Below are 15,369 nucleotides of genomic sequence, written 5' to 3' on the forward strand. Positions count from 1 at the left end.
CGGAAGAGAACTTAGAAGGGCTGCCAAAGAGGGAACTCGGACTTTGGTCGCCAAGTCCAAACCTTATTATTATTACTATTTTTTTTTTAAGATAGGCTGAAGTCGGGCTCTTGAGAGGGGAAAAGTTTGTCTGACGCAAGAACAGGACCTGAATGCCAGCTGGCTTGGCTCCCAATCAGGGCTGGGCGGCTTCTCCTCTCGTATCCCTTCCATGCCCCGGCCCAAGGCTGGGTGCAGGGGAGGAAATGAGTACATTTTTTACTGATTGATTTTGCTTTCAGACTGTCCTTACTATCCTTGGTCAAGGAAGGGTTGGGTCAGTCAATCAATGAGGATTTAAGTGCCTCCTATGTGAGGCATTCTGCTAAGCACTGGGAAATGAAACAGTCACATGATGGAAATGCTGCCCGGGCTGCCCTGACCCTCCCCAGGGTGACCTCAGGATAGAAAGACATCCTGGGAAGCCACCTACAAACCCCAGAAAGACATTGTTATCCCCCCTCCCACGGATATTCTTCTAATAGTTTCTCCCCTTAATATTTCTCCTCCCCCCTCCATCCCACGGTGACCCCTTGTTTTTGATTCCTTACAATTGTTCCTCCCTCCCAGACGGTTACTTATAAATGAGAGCACAGAAAAACCAATCAGCCTAGGGGAGTTGGAAGGGAATCATAGAGATGATCTCCTTCAACCCCTTCATATTTTAAACATTTATTTATTTATTTTAAAATATATTTCTGCACATGAAGAAGTGTTCTAAATCTCTTCTAATCAGAGAGATGCAAATCAAAACAACTCTGAGGTATCACCTCACACCTAGCAGATTGGCTAACATGACAGCAAAGGAAAGTAATGAATGCTGGAGGGGATGCGGCAAAATAGGGACATTAATTCATTGCTGGTGGAGTTGTGAATTGATACAACCATTCTGGAGGGCAATTTGGAACTATGCCCAAAGAGCACTAAAAGACTTTGATCCAGCCATAGCACTGCTGGGCTTGTACCCCCAAGAGATAATAAGGAAAAAGACTTGTACAAGAATATTCATAGCTGCACTCTTTGTGGTGGCCAAAAATTGGAAAACGAGGGGATGCCCTTCGATTGGGGAATGGCTGAACAAATTGTGGTATATGTTGGTGATGGAATACTATTGTGCTAAAAGGAATAATAAAGTGGAGGATTTCCATGTGAACTGGAACAACCTCCAGGAAGTGATGCAGAGCGAGAGGAGCAGAACCAGGAGAACATTGTGCACAGAGACTGATACACTGTGGTACAATTGAATGTAATAGACTTCTCCATTAGTGGCAATGCAGTGATCATGAACAACCCAGAGGGACTTACGAGAAAGAACACTATCCACATTCAGAGGAAGAACTGTGGAAGTAGAAACATAGAAGAAAAACAGCTGCTTGATCACATGAGTCGATGCAGATATGATTGGAGATGTAGACTCTAAAGGATCACCCTAGTGCAATTATCAATAATATGGAAATAGGTCTTGATCAAGGACACATGTAAAACCCAGGGGAATTGCTCATTGGCTATGAGAGGGAGGTGGGAGGAGGAGAGGAAAGAACATGAATCTTGTAACCACAGAAAAAATTCTAAATTAATTAATTAAATTAATTTTTAAAATATTTTTTCATGGTGATACAATTCATGTTCTCTTCCCACCTCCTGAAGCTGACAAGCAATTTCACTGCACCCCCTTCATTTTGAAGAGAAGGAAACTAGGGGAAGTCTCTCTTCCAAGGACGCCCCTGTCATTACTGCTCCTGTTTGCTGCTTCTAACTTGCCTGGAGGGAAGCCTGGCATCAAGGCTTCTAGATTCATTCCCCACCTGAGACCTGCTTGTCACAGCCATGCTCTGGCTTCCATAGTATGAGAGCTTGGAGCTTCCTAAAAGCCAAACAACCCAGACAATGCACACTTATGCAGTGCCTTCAGAAGGCTTACAAAATCCTTTCCTCACAAACTGAGGTGGAGAGCCCAAGTCTTCTTAGTCTTTTTTTAATAGATGAAAAAGTCCCAGAAGATGAAAGGACTTCGCTAAGGTCACACAGGTAGTAAGTAGTCATGGTGGGATCAGAACCTAGGTCCTCTGACTAACTCGAGCTCCCTCTAGGACACCACAGTACTTCTGAATCATCCTCTGATCTCCTTAGCCCCACATCATGCCATACATCATGTTCTTAGGGCATTGGGCTCTTCAGTGATTGAAATACAGCCATGAAGCTTGTCTCCAGAATGGGATGGCTCTGTAAAACTCAGACAGAGTTTCTTTTTTTTTTTAATATATTTTATTTGATCATTTCCAAGTATTATTCGTTAAAGACATAGATCATTTTCTTTTCCTCCCCCCCACCCCCCATAGCCAACGCGTAAGTCCACTGGGCATTAGATGTTTTCTTGATTTGAACCCATTGCTTTGTTGATAGTATTTGCATTAGAGTGTTCATTTAGAGTCTATCCTCTGTCAGACAGAGTTTCTTGAAAATGATTGGGGCATGTTAACTGCAAAGCATGATTTCGAACTGGCCCAGGCATATTGAGCTTTATTTTTATTTTATTTTTCTATAACCCTTAACTTCTGTCTATTGGCTCCAAGGCAGAAGAGTGGTAAGGGCTAGGCAATAGAGGTCAAGTGACTTACCCAGGGTCACACAGCTGGGAAGTGTCTGAGGCTAGATTTGAACCCAGGACCTCCCTCTCTAGGCCTGGCTCTCAATCCACTGAGCCACTCAGCTGCCCCTGAGCTTTATTTTTAAAGTTGCACCTTAAAATTCTTCCTTAGAGAAATGACCATCTTGTCTTCATAGTTGGAAGAGACCTAGATCCATCTGTAGTCCCTCGTCAACCAAAACCTGAATGTATTAAATTTTTATAAAAAGTGCTTTGTTATCAAAGACATGCTTCCTATTCCTGCTAAATATAAAAACTCAGAAACTTGTAATTTTGGAAGGGAGGCATGGCATGAGAGGGAGACTGGTAGTTGTTTTTAACAAGGACATGATTGTGTTCCCCAGTTAACCCTTTATTATTTCATCGTCTAGTAAAAAAAAAAATGCTTAATAATATGGACTGGTCATTGATCCTTCAGCCCAGATACAGATAATTCCCTTGAATTAAAAACATGATTTATTTTTTTTGGGGGGGGGAGAAAAGATAGGAAGAGGGGAGTGTGATAGCTAGTATGAGAACCCTGTGGTTTATTTGGGAGAGACCAATGGCCAAATGAAGCATCCCTAAGACTCCCTGCCTTGGTTCATTACCCCACCTTCTTGAGTCTGGGGTGGCTTGCCATTTCCTTTTCCAACTCATTTTGCAAATGAGGAAACTGAGGTAGAGTTAAGTGAATTGCTCAGTAAGTAAATACTTACCCATAGCTGGTAGTATATTATTGCAGAGTGTGCATGGAGGAGGAAGAGAAGAAGGAGAAAGAGGAGAAGGAGGAGGAGGAAGAAGAGGAGGAAGACAGGCACCATCTTTGAGTATCTGAAGGACTGCTACTTGCTCTCAGAGTAGGAAGGACTGTCCTGGCGATGCAGTGAGCTCTGCTACACCTGAAGGTCTTCACTCAGAAGATTTAGGTGAGAATCACTTGTCAGGGATGCTGAAGGCGACAGTTCCTGTGGTCCTCCCCCATTAGAATGCAAGCTCCCTGAGGTAGGTTGGGGTTAATTTGCTTGCTTGTATTTGTATCCTAGATGCTCAGTAGGGCACTTGGCACCTAGAGAGAGTTTAATGCTTTTTCCATTCATTCCTGTTTTGGTAGGGGTAGGACTAGCTGTTCTTTCTTGGTGCTTTTGTGATTTTATTTATCTCCAGGGAAAGCCAGTGGGTAAGGGGGTGTCATTGTGATACTAGGTGGGAGGAGCCCTCAGCTCTCCATTTCCACAGGACCAAGGGCTGGGGATACCACACACAGATATGCAGAAGCACATATTCCAGGAAGGACCCCAGATTTTGAGTCAGAGGACCTGCCTTTGAATCCTGCCTTTTTGGAAAGCAATCCTTTTTCTGACAGTGCTTGCCCTGCATCATCCCTAGCTTCTCCCTTCCATTCAAAGCAACCTCTCTCATTCTGAGAGCCAGAGGCTGCATCTTTACAATTCTACTTTCCAAACTCCTGCTATTCCCTGCCAAGGCTCCTTGGAGCCCCAGCCCTAGAGGAGATGGTGAGAAACTGGAAAGGAAGGGAGGTACCTAACTGGAAAATAAATGGGAACCAATTATCCCATTGTTCACTTCCATTTGGCACTGAAGATAGAGCCCTGCACCTGTCATCAGGAAGACTAGAGTTAAAATCTGGCCTCAGACACTACTAGCTATGGGTAAGTATTTACTTATTGGGCAATTCACTTAACTGTTTGCCTCAGTTTCCTCCTTTGTAAAATAAGTTGGAGAAGGAAATGGCTAATCATCCCAGAATCTTTGCCAAGAAAACCCCAAATGGGGCCGTAAATAGCTGGACAGAATTGAAAGTGACGGAACAACAAAAGGTTTTCTTCACAAAACAGTTTGAAATAAAGTCAATAAGCCAACAAATGTGCATTTGTGCTCCACAACTGTTTCCAGAGCAGACCAGGTGCCCCCGACTCAGCCTCACCAGTCAGTAGAAAGATCCTACCTTGGTCCTAGAGCAGTAGCAGTAAATGACAACCAATCTTCCTGCCCTCCAAGGCTACCTTCCAAGGCTGTCAAACAAGCACTTTTGCTGACCCACACGCCCTGCTGCACTGCACTGCCCTGAATTCTGTGAACTACCATACAATCCTCTGTTATCTAAACTCTAGTTAAACTCCTGTAACTTCTTTGTTTGGCCAGGGACCAAGAGCCACCCAGTGAGAAGCAGACCTCGGACTGTTTCCCAGCATCTCCTCCGAGGTGCTGAGCCAGCTCTGCTCTAGGAGACCGACCCCAGCTCAAAAGCAACTCTAGGAGGGCTCCATCTAGCCATCCTTCACCTGGACTTGGGGACCTTGGCCATTTGAGCTCTATGATGGGAAAGGGAACCTTGGGTGCCAGGGTTTCCATAGCACCTCCTTTATCCATCTTTCCCTAAGGTCCCTTCCTATTCTAAATCTTGGGCTTCTTGATCCCCAAATTTCTTGGGTAGGGGCTTCTCAACAGGCAGGTCAAAGGTAAGAGATACCCAATTAGTATTGTCTCCTGGAAGTCAAAAGGGAGGGGAGAAAATCACTACCTATTTCTGGAGCCTGGGAGGCTCCGTGACCCATGCCTGCACACTAGCTCCTCCCCAGCACACGCTTAGACACGCCTGCACCTGCAGCCACACCTGGCCTTGGCAGGAGTCGGGGTGAATCTCTGCAGGTGTTGATCTGGGGTGGGCAGATTCCCCACACCTGTGGGTTCCTGTCAGGGCTTGTCTTGGGGGGGTGGGGGAAGAAGGCTGGGGCCTCAGAGCTTGAGATGGCTAGAGGGAGGCGGGGATGGGGTGGGGGAGAACCCAGGGGCCAGGCTGGTCCCTTGGGAGCCCTTACTCTGGCTGCATTGGCTGAGGGGATTCAGATCAGCCGAGGGGCAACTGGACCCAGTCAAGGGCAGCCCCCTCAGGAACCCAAGGAGCCCGAGAACCCCACTGAAGCAGTCACCACACCAAGGACAGAGGGTCTGGAACCTGATCCTGCCACTGGGGACCTGAAGAATGAGCCCTGCTCCTCAAAGGCTTCTAGCTCAGAATCTGAGCCCCAGCCCTGGGAGCCTGAACAGGTACTGGGGGAACTGGGGAAGAGGATAGGCAGCTCCAGCCCAGGGTACAAAGTGGCCAGCTGGAAGGAAGGAGAGAAGGAGCTATATAGGAGGTTGGTGGGAGTGAGAAGGGGCTTCAAGGAGGCTGGAGGCCTTGGGGGCTTAGAGGGAGCTTGGGATGGGAGGGAAGAATGGCAGAGGTTGGAGAGGAGAAGCCTTCTGGGGTGGACTGAGGGGATGGCAGCTAAGGGACAGATTCTGAAGACCTTAGAGGTTAGAAGGAAACTAAGGGGGAAAGGATGGAGATGCTGGAGGGGCAGGCTATTGGAGGAAGGCATTTTACTCTTACACTTCTTCCCTCTGTTCCCTCCCTGCCCCCATCCAGCATCCCCAGTGCCTGCTGGCCCCTGGTTCATTGGCAGATTTTGCTCTTCAAACTGTGGTCTGTCTTGAGGATGCTGGTATCTCAGGGACCCACGCCTTGGCCTTCAGTCTCTCCTCAGCCTTGGAGGCTCAGGGAGGACAACTCCCAGAAAAGGTCAGTGCCCCTCTGTAAGCCCAGCCCTGTGAGCCTCACAAAGCTCCTTCTTCCGGTCCCATCTCTCCCCAGGGCTCCCCTTTTCTGGGCCCCTCCCAGAATCCTGCCCCTGATTTCCGACATCCCTTCTCCATCAGCTCCTGGGCTCCCAGAACTTGCCTCTTAGGATCCCAGGATCCAAGAACACAGAAACTTGGAACATAAAATGGCAGAGAGCCACGTCACAGTTTACAAGGGCATCTAAGTTGAACTCCCTCATTTTACAGATAAGGAAATTGAGGCCCAGGAAGGGGGAGGTTTGCCCAATGCCAAAAAGCAAGGCAGGGGGCCTGCCTGTGAAAGAGGGATTAGCTTTGTTCTACACAAAGGACAACAAGAAGGCCGATTTGAGCTCAATCTGTACTGAACCTTCACAGCCAGGAGAATGTTTCAAAAGTGGAACAGATAACTCAGGAGCCCCCCTGTCACTGGGAGTGCTCAGGGAGAGGCTGGAGGGACTGGATCTCAGCGAAGCCTGAGTGCTCACCCTTCCTTTCCCAGGTACGGGAGGTGGTCCAGGGACTGCATGGACAGATGGCCCAGCTGGTAGAAGGCAGAGCAAGGCGGGTGGCCCTGAGGGCACTTTGCTCATTGGCTGCAGAACACACACAAGAAGTGGTCCAGACGCTGCTGCCTCATTCTCTGCCCTGTGACAGGTACTGGGCACCCCCCACTCTCCTTGGGCCTCCCAAGCAGGAAAGGATCCAGGAATCCTGGCATCCCCCATTGCCCTTCCCATCTTCCTCCCGAGGGCTGTTGTGTCTGTTCTGGTGAGGACAACTGGCACCCAACCCCCAACTCCTAATTAGTGCCCAACCCTAATTAGTGCCTGCCCTGCATTCCAACACCCACGAACCAGGCCAAGATTCTGGGCTTCTTTGCTTGCTTAGTCATAGATACCTGGGTCATGAACCCATTTATCAGACTGGGCAGAGAAAGGCTGGTGTCAGAGCCAGGGGAGGTTCTCTTCTTAGTCAACATGTTCTCTTTTTGTTCCATGGTTTCCCTTCAGTCTATAAATTCCTTCCCATTCTCAGTCCCTGGGTCCCCTGATTCTCAAAGTTTCCTCCTGACCCCTAGACCTCCTACAGTATAAGTACCCTCCTCAAACACCAAATCCCTTCAGTCCCAGCGTCTTTCCTCTGAGATCTAAGTGCCATCATTTCTAGTGTTTCCTCTCATTTCCTAGGTCCCTTCTGTTCCAGGGGGGTGGGGTCCCTCATTTCCAGTCTCCCCTAAATTAAACCCCACCACACACAGTCCTTTGATCTCCTGTCAGGCCCAAGATTTCTTCCACCACTCCCCCAGAACCTCTTACACTCCAGCTCTCATCCAGGCCCCAAACTCCCTTATTTCCATGGGTCTCCTCTAAATCCAGGGGCTCTTCATTCTTAAGGTCAGTCAGTCACTCAACAAACATTTATTAAGTACACACTCAGCACTGCGCTAAGGTGAGCATACAAAGAAAGGCAACTTTCCTAAATCCAAGGATCCTTTCAGTCCCAGATCTCCCCTCAGACCGCACACGACTCCAAGACCTCCTCTGGTGCTCCTCAGCCTTAGGGCCCCCCTCCCAGAGGGTCCAGGCTCCTTCCTCCGACCACCCAGACCCCCCCACTTTCCCCTCCTTCTTGTGTCCCCAGGGCAGCAGCTGAGTTGTGGCGGGGCCTGAGCAGGAATCAGAGGGTGAATGGGCTGGTCCTGGTGCATCTGCTGCAGGAGGTGAAGGGCCCACCCCAGAGCCAAGGCCTCAGCCCCAGCTCCAGCCCAGGCCCAAGTCGCCAGGATGCCAAGCCCCATACCCAGGCACTGGCTGTGAGTTGACCCCTAGCAGGGGGTAGCTTGGAGGAGGGAGGGAGGCTGAGTTGAGTCCCCAGGTGAGGTCCAGAGGATGCACACCTGGCACCAGAGTGGGGGGCGGGTGGAGGACGGAGGCCAGGGGGTCCTGGAGAGATCTGGGGAAGGAGCCCCAGTCTGGAGGTGGCCTGCGCCCGAGACCCGTCTGAAGAGTGTCGTCTGAGGGGCGTCTTGAAGCACGTCCTAGGAATGCTTCGATTATGTTCAAGGAGCGGCTCAGGGATTTAGGAACGCAAAGATGCTATTGACTACAGGGAGAAACACTCGGCAAGACTATTAAACACTCATCTTCAGGAGAAAAAAACCCTCCAAACACCCTAGAAAACCAGGAATGTGTCGGGTGTCTCTGCAGGCCACGAGGGCGCTGGGAGAGATGCTGTCCGTGTCAGGATGTGTGGCTGCCACCCGGGGCTTCTATCCACAAGTGCTCATCGCACTGGTCACCCAGCTGCACCAGCTGGCCTGGGGCGTCCACTCTCCCCAGGCCCAAGTGAAGGTCCGGGGTCCTCCCTCTAACCATGCCAGGTGACACTGATCTGGGAGGTGGGGGAAGGGTCAAGGGGAGCAATTGGTGATCCCAAAAGACCCTCCTGCCTCACTCTGGGTCTTCACTTCCCTTGTCTCCAGCTGTGCCGTAGAAGCCTTGAAGGCCCTGCTCAGTGGGGATGGAGGCCGAATGGTGGTGACCTGTATGGAGCAAAGTGGGGGCTGGAGGCGCCTCATGGGATCTGGGACCCATCTGGAGGGTGTCCTCCTGCTGGCCAGGTCTGAGCATGGGGTCAGGGGCTTTGGGAGAAGGAAGACTGGATGTTATGGGGTCCTGGGGTGGGGGGGGACATGGGGAAACAGATGAAAGTGGGGGGTCCCTGGAGAAGGGTCTCAGAATCTTGCTAGTTCTTCAGGCTGACCAGTACAGATCAGGATCTGGCTGAAGGAAGAGGAGATTGTAGTGGAGAGGGGGAGGGGGGCACAAGGAACATGGGGTCATTAGGGCTCCTTCCTCAGCTCTCTCTCATCTTCTCCCCCTCCTGTGTCACCCCAAGTGCCCTTGTGGCTCATGCTGACCACCACCTGCGTGGGCTCTTTGCAGACCTGCTCCCTCGGCTACAAAGCCCTGATAAAGCCCCACGCCTGACAGCGATGGCCTTCTTCACTGGGGTGAGTGATTCTGGGGACCCTGAGGCCTTTCATCCACCCCCCTGCCTTGTGGTGGATGGAGAGCTGGGCCCTGAGAAAATGACTTTCCTTCTTGGAGCCTCAGTTTCCCTATGCCTAAAATAGTGATAATTCTGCTGGGTTCCTCTTTGGAAAACAGGGCTAGTTCGGGAGCATGGTGGTGCTGAGGGTGGGGTGGGAGAAGCCGGGTCTTCCTCAGGCCCAGGGCCCTCCTTCCCGGCCGCTGGTGCCCCTTTCCTCAGTCACCCCTATCCCAACTCCTCAGCTTCTTCAGAGTCAGCCCACCGCAAGGCTGCTGAGAGATGAAGCCATTGTACAACGCCTGACTGCCTGGCAGGGGGACCCCGAGCCCACAGTGCGATGGCTGGGCCTCCTGGGCCTGGGGCACCTGGCCCTGAACCACAGAAAGGTGAGATCCGACCCTCCCTGCGTGTGGGGACTAGATGAGGGGAGAGACTGGGTCCCGCTACCCGGGCTGCTCCTGCGGGGCCGGGAGTAAAGGCACAGTCAAGTCAATTATCCAAAGTCGGACAACCCTGGAGGTTACCTGAGGTCGGTACCTCGTCCCATTTTAATTACAATCTGAGCCGAACAACACAGGGGCCTGCGGTACAAGGGCGGGAGTCATAAGTTTCATAAGGAACGCTCAAGGAAGCAGCAAAACAAAAGTATTTGCATCATCCACAGTTTGGATTCTATTTTCCAAAACTCGGAGGCGGTAGTCACTCTAACTTCCCTACACTCTGCCAGAGACTCCAGAGGGGCCTTAAATAGGAAGCCGTCACTAGAGCGGAGTACTCGCGGAGCGAGGGGTGGGGCAAACGAAGGGGCGGTGCAAACGACGGGGCGGTGCTGACATCCCGGTCTTCCGCGCAGGCGCGACACGTGGGGACGCTCCTCCGGGCTCTGCTGGACGCACTCGGCGAGGCGGACACGCGGCTGGTGGGGGCGGCCTTGGGCGCGCTCCGGAGGCTCTTGCTGAGACCGCGGGCTCGGGCGCGGGTGAGCGCGTATTGCGCCAGCCTGGGCACGCGCCTGAGGCCGCTGCTGGACCACGTGAGCGACACTGGCGGGAGGGGTTAGTGGGAGGGCTCCGCCTCCACCCCTTTAGCCTTCTCTGTCCCGGGGTTGGTCTTTTGCTCTTCTGTCCCTCCCGCTCTCAACCTCCGCTCACCAGTCAGCCCCGCCCAACCACGCGTACTACCTTCTACCCATCCCACGGCCAAGCCCCGCCTCTCCCTTCCCTTCCCTTCCCGTAGGCTCCACCTTCCTAACTGCTCACTTCTCTCTCTTTTCGAAGTGTCAGGATTCGGTCCGAGCCTCAGCCATTGGGCTCCTGGGCACACTGGTGGGTCGGTGCTCTCTGCGGCGTGCTAGGATGGTGCGTGAGCTGGTGCTGGGCAGCCTGGTGACCCTGCTGCTGCGCCTACAGGACCCGAGTCTGGATGCTGCCCAGGTCCGGGGTGCTCCAATCCCCCTTCTCCCCCCCAACCGCACTCCTTCCAGCCTGTAGCCTCAGTCTACACCTACCCCCGTTCCCCAAGTTTTCCCATTCTCGCTTGATGAACCCCCAAACTAGAATCCCCCTCCCTATCCTTCAGAGCCCAGGATCACCTATATACCCCCAGCCTGTTATCTCCTGGGGGAAAAAAAGACCGAAACAAACTTGTCCTCTGGAAGCTCACTTTTTACTGCTCCTGGGAGAGGCTTGATACACCAAAGGGAGCCGAATTACTTGGGAGAACCCACAATTACACAGATACCTAAAGACTGAGTATTTAAATTAAAACAAAACAAGATATTTCAAGCGAGAGGGAGAGCCTGAAGTGGGGAGCACCAGGAAAGACCTGTTAGGTGGCAGCAGGACTGTCTTGAAGGAAGCTAGAGGTTCTAAGAGGGAGAGGTGGGAAAGGAATACATTCCACCGGTGGGAATCACTGGTGCAAAGACATGGAGGCTATTATCCCTCTCTGTTCAGCCACAACTCTAACCCATACCCATTCTCCAGATATGGAATCTCTCCCTCCCAGAACCCCAAAGGCAAAGACCTCCCTCCTCTTTGGTTTCCCAGTCTTCAGGTCAAGAAAGTCCCCTTCTCTGTTCCTTTTGTCTTTCCTAAACAAGGACCTGTGTTATAGCTTCCTTCCTTTTTCCTTTAGATCCTCTTTCTTTCCTTGCTGCCCCCTCCCCAATCTTCTTCCTTCTTTCCCCTGCCTCTCTCCAGGGGGGTGGGGATTAGGGAGCAGAGGGCTACAGTATGAGATGGCCCTCAAAAACAGGTCCAGCCTGCCAATGCAAGGAAGGTTGGGATCCTGGGTTTGCTTCTGCACCTTTACTCCCTACCCCTACCCCTAATCTTCCCCCAGGTGTCCCCTAGCCTCACTATATGCTGAGCTTCCATTTGGCCCTTTCAGAGTGCAGAGTGGACGTTAGCTCGCTGCGACCGATTCCTGCACTGGAAGCTCTTGGAGGAGATCTCAACCATGGCTCACTATGACAGCCCTGAGGCTCTAAGCCGAACCTGTGGACGACTGGTCAGTGGGGACTCCAACAGGGTAGTGTAGAAAACCAGAGCCTTGACTGAAGGACTTCCCCCTGCAAAACTAGCTCTTATCCCCTCAGCACTAATTGTTCAAGTCCTACCTCTGGCACATACTGCCTGTGTGACCCTGGACAAGCCACCTAACTTTTAGGGCTCTGGGTAACTCTTTAAGACTATAAATTGCAAAGAAGATGTTCATTTGTATCCACAGTGAGTTCCCTCATCCAAGAAGTTCCCTACACTTGTGAAATCACAGCTCCATTATCCCTAACCCATACTGAAGAGTCCCTTTTAGAAAAGAGAATGCACTGTCCTTAGGTCACTCACAGAGAAAACATTTCTTGTACCTGATGAATAGCCACAAGCAGGAAGCAGGAAACAGACCTCTTCCTTGGTCACTTGTTTTCTTTCTAGGGAAGAATTTTCCTGGAATGAATAAAGTCATGAAGCTTTCTTCAGGGGGGCCCATGAGCTCCCACTGTGTTCCTCTGAGGCATCTATCCCAACAGAGACCTTGCCTCCCTCTTTGTCCTCAGGTGCAGTGGTACCCTCGCAGAGCCTCCGACTTCTTGAGCCAGGCCCAGGGCTACCTGAGGAGTCCTGAGGTTCCCATTCGCAGGGTGGCAGCCATGTTCATAGGTAAGCTCTTTCTTGCTCTTACTCCCTGGGTAACCAGCCCTAGGGATCCGCTTACAGCTGGGAGTTTGATTGGGAGCCTATTGAGAAACTCTTTTGGCAGAACCATCTGTTCTCAAACAAACTCACATGACTTTTTTCCTTTTCTTAAAAATAAACAAAAAAAAAAATCCACTATATTCCTTGTTCTTCCTCCTCCCCTTCCCAGAGAGCCATCCCTTATAATAAATTAAGGAAAAAAAGGAAGGGGGAAAAATTCCCACAAAACTAAACAACATATTTAAAAAATTTGACATCATAGATAGTATCCAGTACTCGTGGTCCCTCATTTTTCTGAAAAAGAATGAAGGGAGCTCTCTTTTATCTCTTCTTTGAGGTCAAACTTGGTCATGATAATTGGTAGTATTCAGTTTGGTTTTGTTGTGATTTTTTTCCGCTTACATTTTTTTGGTCACCATGTATTGGTTTCCTGGTTCTACTTTACTTTGCTTCAGTTCATATAAGTCTTCCCTTACTTCTCTATAATAATTGTCTTCATTTCTTACAGCACAAGAACATTCCATTATAGTCCTATGCCACAATTTGTTTACCCGTCATAAGTTCCTACTTTATTTCTAGTTCTTTCTTACCACACAAAGTGCTACTTTAAATATTTTGGTCCATATTGGCCTTTCTATTTGTCATTGTTGTCCTAGGATATTTTTTTAAACCACAATCCTACGACTTAAGTTTTAGAATCAATACTGTGTATTGGTTCCAAAGCAGAAGAATGGTGAAGGGTAGACAACGGGGATTAAATGACTTGCACAGGATCACACAGCTAGGAATTTCCTGAGGTCATATTTGAACCCAAGACTTCCTGACTGCAGGTCTGGTTCTCTATCTACTGAATCATCTAGCTTCCCTCTTAACTAGGTTCTTTTTTTTTTAATCCTTACCTTCTATCATAGTATTTAATTAAGTATAGTACTTATTAAGTATTGGTTCCAAGGCAGAAAAGTGGTAAGGGGGAGGCAATAGGGGTTAAGTGACTTGCCCAGGTTCACACAGGTAGGAACTACCTGAGGTCAGATTTGAACCCAGGATGTCCCTTCTTTAGAGTCTGACTCTCACTCCCTTGAGCTACCTAGCTGCCTCCAGAATATATTCCTAATGGTAGAAACTCTGGTTCAAAAAGTATGGGTACTTTAGTAATTTTTTTTGCCTAATTCCCACTTCTTTTTCAGAATGGTTGTACTAATTCATAATTACCAATCATACATTAATGCTCACATAATTTCTCAAAGTTCTAACAACCACCTAGTAATCATATCTGACTTTTTGGTACTTTAGAATTCATTCAGGCCTGGAGTCTGGACATCTCCAAGGGCAACTAAGTGTTCTCTCTCTTTTCATTTAGGTTTCACTTCCCAGAGAACTGTTTTTTGTTTAGTCCTCCTTGTCTGCTTGTCATTTCCTTGTAGAGAATTCAGAATTCCCTCTCCCTCCTGCCTGGTATCATTGGTCCATTCACCCTGAGCAGTCGGTCTATCCCTCCTTTGGTCCCTAAGATAGCTTTCAGAAAGCCCTTTTAGTTGTCCACGCATTTTTCACCAGCTTATTTCCCTTGGCACTAACCCTACTATCTGTATTCATCCTCACTTACCTGCCTTCATTCCTATCTTCTGCACATTCTCTGATCAGTCCAAAAGCTCATCCATGTTCATCCTTCTTGCACCATTCCTGCAGCCCACCCAAACTTTCTCATCTGATGTAACTTTTTTTTAAACCCTTACCTTCCATCTTGGAGTCAATACTGTGTATTGGTCCCAAGGCAGAAGAGTGGTAAGGGCTAGGCAATGGGGGGTTAGGTGACTTGGCCAGGGTTACCCAGCTGGGAAGTGTCTGAGGTAAGATTTGAACCCAGGACCTCCCATCTCTGGGCCTGGCTCTCACTCCACTGAGCTACCCAGCTGCCCTCTGATGTAATTTTTTAAAGTATATGGTTGTCAGCAAGTTTGCCAAGTATAGACGACCCACCTCCTTTTCTTTGTCAGTGGAGTTGTGTGTCATCAGAGTTCCATTCTTGGGAGTTTCTTTTCCTTTTTGACAAAAAGCATAGCCCCAGAGGCCTTGGCCAGAGGTGGGCCACACTCAGAGCTAAGGGGATCATGATCCAATCTCTTGGGTTTCAGGGTTTCTGATCCATCACATGGACCCTGACTGTGTCAACCCTGGCCTGGTGGATTCACTGCTGCATGGTAGGAAAGGGAAGCTAGACGTATTGAGTGTTCGGGGCTGCTGGGATGAGGCCGTGAGGCTATGTGCCAGGGTGATTCATGGGTGTAAAAAGACTGAGTGAGGAGCAGGATGGCCTGCCTTTGCTATGGCACGTGTATGACAGGATGGGCCCCGATTTCCAAACGTGTCTTCTCTGATGGTCCTTGTTGTCTAGATTGAGGTGAATTCTGAAAGTAGAAAGGGTGGATAAGAGGACTGGGGTGAGGTTTGATTATACAAGGAAGTCTTCCTGGGGAGGTGAGTTCTTAACTAGGTTCTTCTTTTTGTTTTGTTTTGTTTTGTTTCCCTAACCTTCTGTCTTAGAATCAGTCCTAAGTATCGCTTCCAAGGCCAAAAAATAGTAAGGGCTAGGCAATTAGAGTTAAGTGACTTGCCCAGGGTCACACAGTTAGGAAGAATCTGAGGCCAAATTTGAATCTCATCTCCAAGCCTGGTTCTCTATCCTCTTAGCTATCTAGTGACCCCCATAAATAGATTTTAAAGAAGGAAGATGTGGAGAGAGCAGGTCAGGCTAGGGAAGGGAGGACAGATTGGGAGGGAGGAGAGCTGAGGACCTGGACCTTCCAAGGATCTAACATCCAACCC

At 49.7% G+C, this 15,369-nt stretch overlaps 1 protein-coding gene across 7 annotated transcripts in view; it reads left to right on the forward strand.

Annotated features, from left to right (window-relative positions):
- The first annotated feature begins 2,376 nt into the window (after nt 1-2,376).
- The window catches only part of MROH6 (maestro heat like repeat family member 6), a 29,548-nt gene continuing 16,555 nt past the window's right edge, over nt 2,377-15,369 (forward strand). Inside the window, exons 1-15 of one of the 7 annotated variants that reach the window (XM_007488837.2) lie at nt 2,396-3,594; nt 4,271-4,338; nt 4,832-5,737; nt 6,102-6,254; nt 6,795-6,949; nt 7,937-8,108; nt 8,503-8,675; nt 8,778-8,915; nt 9,194-9,308; nt 9,592-9,735; nt 10,203-10,382; nt 10,627-10,782; nt 11,741-11,860; nt 12,405-12,507; nt 14,679-14,744. In XM_007488837.2, coding sequence (XP_007488899.1) covers nt 5,438-5,737; nt 6,102-6,254; nt 6,795-6,949; nt 7,937-8,108; nt 8,503-8,675; nt 8,778-8,915; nt 9,194-9,308; nt 9,592-9,735; nt 10,203-10,382; nt 10,627-10,782; nt 11,741-11,860; nt 12,405-12,507; nt 14,679-14,744 — 1,975 coding nt within the window. In that variant the 5' untranslated portion in view covers nt 2,396-3,594; nt 4,271-4,338; nt 4,832-5,437. Of the gene's footprint in view, nt 5,738-6,101; nt 6,255-6,794; nt 6,950-7,936; nt 8,109-8,502; nt 8,676-8,777; nt 8,916-9,193; nt 9,309-9,591; nt 9,736-10,202; nt 10,383-10,626; nt 10,783-11,740; nt 11,861-12,404; nt 12,508-14,678; nt 14,745-15,369 lie in introns of all 7 variants that reach the window. The other 6 variants (XM_056822927.1, XM_016432072.2, XM_056822930.1 and 3 more) reach the window with 6 other exon arrangements.

Source organism: Monodelphis domestica, chromosome 3, assembly GCF_027887165.1.
Source record: "Monodelphis domestica isolate mMonDom1 chromosome 3, mMonDom1.pri, whole genome shotgun sequence".
Lineage (NCBI taxonomy): Eukaryota > Metazoa > Chordata > Mammalia > Didelphimorphia > Didelphidae > Monodelphis > Monodelphis domestica.